General features: G+C 37.7%; 1 protein-coding gene across 1 annotated transcript in view; it reads left to right on the top strand.

Moving 5' to 3' along the window:
• The first annotated feature begins 2,143 nt into the window (after nt 1–2,143).
• The window catches only part of LOC124262281 (low-density lipoprotein receptor-related protein 6-like), a 75,055-nt gene continuing 71,198 nt past the window's right edge, over nt 2,144–6,000 (top strand). Inside the window, 1 exon segment of the mRNA XM_046696768.1 lies at nt 2,144–2,333. Within this exon segment, the coding sequence (XP_046552724.1) occupies nt 2,267–2,333 (67 nt within the window). The 5' untranslated portion in view covers nt 2,144–2,266.

Here is a 6,000-nt window from a genome sequence, read left to right as displayed (position 1 = left end):
ACACTCACTCTTACAATGGACCATTGCACTGTTGTTCATTTTATTTTATGTACAAGATATTAATCTTTAAAAAAAAGATATTAATTTAATAACGTACAATATGCACAATATGTCACTCTAATAAATTACATCTTTTCAATATATATAAATGTGTGTGTGTGTGTGTGTGTGTACGCGTGCGTGCGTGCGCGTAATGATGCATTGATATATTTTCAGATATACTACAGCTTTATAAATACACGTGGGCTACAGATTTACACATAAATGTGGTGAAGGTCAAATACTATATTACATTATAATAATCATAAGCTGAAAAGATTGGTACACGCTGCCCTATTATTTAAAAGAACGAGATTATCAAACTGCAATCCTAACATGCGCCACTGTGTATATAATAACAGGTAATTTATTACACAATATATAACAGTACAATTAACTGTGACACATTATTGCATAACACGTTAGCAAACAGCCACTTAATCGTTTTGTTCCCCAGGGTGATAAGAAGGGTATCGCACCGCTGTGTGGTCCGTCTAACAGTAATGTTTATAACCAGTGGTCTCATGATTTGAGTGAACGGGGCGGGGTTGAACTGTTACACCCTAGGGACTGTGTGTGTCCTGGTCGCCTAATGAATAACACATACATAATGAACACAGCATGAAACGAAGCCATTACTGACTTGGTCCGTAACCCTTTATCACAATAACCTACCGCTTTCAATGTATGAGCGGAATTTTTAAACAAATTTCCTAAATATGCAAAATAATACCTATGGTTCAAATATGTTGACCCTGTGGGTGTTTTTGGTTTTCAGCACATAGTTTACCTAAAAATAAAACAGTTATAAAATACTTCAGCATGAAATCCCACATGCAAAACAAGTTTTGTAACGTTAACTGCAATCTAACGACAAAATCATGGCATTAAGGTAAACCATATATTAAATATACACGTATTCGGCTTTTGTTCTCATAGAAATATCTATTTAACAAATTAAAACACACAATACCTATTCATTTTGGGTCACTTTGACAATGTCGTGATTGTCTCAAAAAATGTAAAACAGCTGATTGTAGGTTTTAAACGTGAAATAGGATAGCCTGTCACTCGCTGTGCTGATCGGTAAAACAAAACGTGTGTGCGTGTGTTTAATCCTCCTCTCAGTATATCTGCCAGTGTCATACGATGTGTGGCTGATTTACCCTGTCCTTGTCAGCCCCTAAAGAGTCAGTGACACATTTACCTCTCACAATTGCACACCGGTCACACACTGGGGTTTAATGTTCGCGGAATAAAGCGATGTACGGAGTCTGTGTCTTGGGATATATTAATATACATAGCGTATGAACTACGGTTGGGTCCATATTTCGTCATTAATTTTGAAAGTGATAATAAGCCATGCTACTCTGACAAGGCGTGACGGACTTAAATACATATGTTGAAATCTTGAGATTAGTGTTAAACGCCGTTTGTGTCGACACGGGATTAAATTTGTCATAAACGCAGGTACCAACATAATCCATGTCAAATACACAAACATATCTAAAGTGCTGGTTTAGTTTTCAAAGTAACATAAAATGTATACGCGCGTTTCTTATATACTTTTTTATGATATGATTCATAGTAATTGCACATAATTCTTTGACTTCTTCCATTATTGAAAGCGTTGCGGGTCAGTTTACAAACGGAAGGGCACGGAAAAGGACAGGCTAAATGCCCCAAAACTTTTGTCAGTTGTGTTATTTGAACGTGCCAGTTTAAAATGACAGTATCAGGAAATTGAACTTCGTTAATCATCTGCGCGACATTTTAATCCCCAGAACCAATTCTCCCACGATTAACCAGTTGTTTGCTACTGCTAGTAGCCTTGCAAATCACGGTATGTAACCCTTCACATTTGCTCAAGACAGGTGCCCCAGTTTAATGGACGCACACTCTAAACAATACTCCGCCACGAAAACATAGTCCCACTGCAAGAATTAACTACTGTTCGTTTGAAGTATAATATGCATATGATACGGCTATGATAACAACGTGATGTAATTACCCAATGAGCCCGGGAGTGCTGCAGGTCGATACGCATGGTTACGCTAATTAATTGAGCGCCACGTTGGCGTAGGGATTTCCATCGAGAAAATAGTGCAGTTATGTTGTGAGAATGTTAGTAAGGTTAGAGGGAGAATCAGGACTGGTGAATGTGTGGTGCGATATACTCAAACTTAAATGTCGAGAATAAGACTCGATACTAAGCGAAGGTTTCCCCATGCCTTCTAACATGGAGTACATATTACGGATTCTGTTGATGATCGGAATCGTCCGTTTGTGCAAAGGTGAGTGTTTTACTGTTGCCACCGTTCGCCCGTGCATTATTCATGCCTCGAGCGTAGCGTATCACAAAAGCGCATATTTCCCGTTTACGGGTCCCGTTATTATCTTAGTGGACTGACCGGAGCGGCTAATCTTGACCACAGCGCTAAACCCATTCCATATGCAGACGGATAAATAGCGAAACATACAGAAATCAGTTGATAGTTGTGTCTTAACCGCGGTCGCCATTTTGCCGATCTATTTTGGCCCTTTCTTGACATGATTTAGAAAAAACAAGCCGGTTTTGCATTAGTTTACAAAATCTGCCCTCCTGTGGATTCTTCTGGCTAGGGAATAAATGCCATTTTCCATTATGTGTGTTATATCAATATATACCACTCCGTAGTGAATGAAATTGCCGTGTGCAGGTTGGTCAACTCTCAACTCCTTAGGAAAAAAACAGTACAATAAAACTGGACTTGGGGAAACCTTGAGGTCACGTGACAGTGGGCCTTCCAAGGGCTATTAGCACCGTTATGTGAGGTGCACTGGCGTGATGAGCGACACGTGCAGTAATTGATGATTAGACAATGATATGACGTGTTGTGTATTTCACCTACTGTAATTTCCACGTGCGATATGACGTTTAACGTGTAGTCATGTAAACATACCGGGAATGTGCGTTACAGACGATGTGACGCCGAAAGTCATGTATTACGTCAGAATGTTCGTATGAGTGTTAATAAATTTAATTAGTGCAACATTGTGAATCATTGTGAGACAGTTATGTCTGCTTGAAGATGGGATACAAGTTTGTAGTTCAGGGCAGTATCAACTATGTAAATACATGTTAACATTTTATGTGTTCATATTTGTTAAATAACTGTTATGACTTATAATAACCTACCATTGCTAGATACGAGATTTATTGTGTTCTGATTAAATATACATAACTGAATGAACATACACAAAGGAGGAATCGGTGTGCAGGTTACTTAATATCATGGACCAGGGACCATGTTAATATCTTGACCAGTAAACCATGATTCACTTTCAGAAACTAATAGTTGTGGGAAAAAGCTTTAATGATGCACCCATTTGCTTTATGGCACAGGAAGTTATTACTATAAGTGCTTTATTAATTTATTTATTGTTTCCTTCATTAAGGATGTAATTATTTCTCCTTCTCAGTTTGAAATCACAAGCCAGATATGCCAAGAAAAGACATTAAGTGGTCATATATGTATTTTGATATTAGAAAACAAGTTCCCATGCTATTAAGTTTAACATGGCATTGTTGATGTAAACCGATAAAACGTTAATTTACAATGTCAGAATCAGGAGCTGGTATTGTGTTCCAAGATGTATTTTCCAAAAACTCATTACTTAAGCAGTTTAAATGATTTATGGGTGTGTAATTTGGAACCAGGGTAGTGTTTCTCTGGGCCCCGAGACAGGCCTTAACAAACATCAGGTATAAATAGCTGATTATAGTAGTCTACTTGACAGCTGTATATAGCTGCCAGTGTGGCATGAAAATACGACAGGTATGACTGGAAAATGTCAAATATTATATCCTCCATTCCTGATGCTGGCTCCTTGCAGGAGGTAGTTATGGGGAAGGGGAGTGAGGGTTTGAGACGGGGGAGAGGTCTTGAAGGGCTAGAAGGAAGATGGTTGAATATGTGGAAATTTGATCCTATAGGTCTGCTGTAAGGATGATTGATTGTCACAGAATAGTGGGGAGGAATTGATGAAGAAAGAATGAAGGAGAGAGAATTTAGAAGTGAGAGAGAAAAAATCTAATGGTTTAATTGGACTTTTAAGATAATGGAAGAAACTTGAATAATGAAGAATTGAGTGAATGTTGTTTTATGCCAGTGATGGCGATATTCAAGCAATATTATGGCAGGAACAGCACAGATAGGCTTCTTGTGTTGTACCCTTGTGGGAATTGAACACATTTTTGGGTAAAAAGCAAACAGTTAACCACTAGCCTACCTCATCAACTCTTAACACTGCGAGAAGACATATTGCAATATCATGTTTGTAGCAGATGCCGTAGGATAGGAATAAAGACATCTTACATCAAGTCAGTGGCAAAATTAATTGCACATGTATATGGCATTGCAGTTGATACTGGGATTAAAGGCCTGTGCTCAAAGGCCAATACTTAGCCTCAAGTCTGCAGTTAATGTAAGTGTAAATTCCCAAATGGGAATTAATAATTTCCCATTTATGTTAATACAGTTATAGCAAATGTGATGGCTTCTATTCTACAGACAGCGGGACCAATAAGTGAGTGAGTGAGTTGAGTTTTACGCTGCACTCAGCAATATTCCAGCTATATGGCGGCGGTCTGTAAATAATCGAGTCTAGACCAGACAATCCAGTGGTCAACAGCATGAGCATTGATCTACGCAGTTGAGATATGATGACATGTGTCAACCAAGTCAGCGAGTCTGACAACTTGAGCCCGTTACTCGCCTCTTACTCAGGACCAGTCAAGAAGGGCAATGAATATTTAATTTACATCACTGCATTACATGCAATAAAACAATGCAACATGAAGATGTCTCTGAAACAAAGTCCAAATGTTGAACAAGGTAACAATGTTTTCCTGATTTGCCTGTCAGGGCACTTAAATCCCAGATAGAACCCTGTGGCATCAGTCGGTTCAGAGAGCTTTTTGTCTCCATCTTCTGCGGTATTGTATGCTTAGCATTAATTTTCAGAAACAAATTGAATGAGGTTCTATTTTGATTTTAAGTTCACTGGAACTAAGGGTAGTCTGTCTCACAGTCCCTGAAGCACATTATTTTCCCTACTGCCAAGCCCTATCTGCAATGCTAGAACTAAGGGCTGTGGTGCATTTTTTATGCCTGCCAGTCGGACCTACAGCTTTCGTATTTTCATAGACTAACAACTAGTCTCTGAAATGAACATATTTTACAGAAAAAAAAACTCATAGTAAAAAATATAAAATATAATGAAAAGGAGCCCTGAGACTTTCTTCATTTTCAAAAGCTGTGGAAATCTAGGCTTATCACATTTTCTAGACTTGCGTGGGCTTTCTTGGATATATTTGCTTCAGGGTCTTTACGACAGACTAGTATTTTCAGTATCAACGTCAATATAAGTCAAATAGCCAGGAATTAAAAGGTCTACCAGTACATCAGTTTCTGATGGTGGTTATTAGGAAACACAGTATAGATGTTCAATGGTGATGTATCTGATAAGGGTATTACATTTGTGAATTAGACGTTACGTTTGCTATGTTTCAGTGACTGTTTTCATCCTTGATACATTAAAACAATGCTTGTAATTTTTGGGTCAAATCTATTTGTAATTTACTTTTTAGACTGACAGTTTGAGGTCTGTCAGAGTTAGAAATAAATTTTAATTTTCATTACATTTGTAATTTTTTTGTCAAATCCAATTTTCATTTACTTTTTTGCTGGCAGTTTATTATTGCTCAAAGTTTATTTTCTAAACATAAAGTAGGAAAAGCAAGAGTTGTAGCTCATGATTTGCCTAGCATCAACTTAATGTTAACAGTGAATGTCCATGATGAAATATCCAATTGTCATTCCACATTCTTGGAAGTCTCATGCAATTGTGACTTACATATATACCCATGCCAATAATGGTTATCACCCCCTTCAATTTTTTTACATATATTTCAAACAC

This window comes from Haliotis rubra, unplaced genomic scaffold, assembly GCF_003918875.1.
Source record: "Haliotis rubra isolate DU_JTF1 unplaced genomic scaffold, ASM391887v1 Scf83, whole genome shotgun sequence".
Taxonomy (NCBI): Eukaryota; Metazoa; Mollusca; class Gastropoda; order Lepetellida; family Haliotidae; genus Haliotis; species Haliotis rubra.
This window is presented reverse-complemented; position numbering and strand designations above follow the sequence as displayed.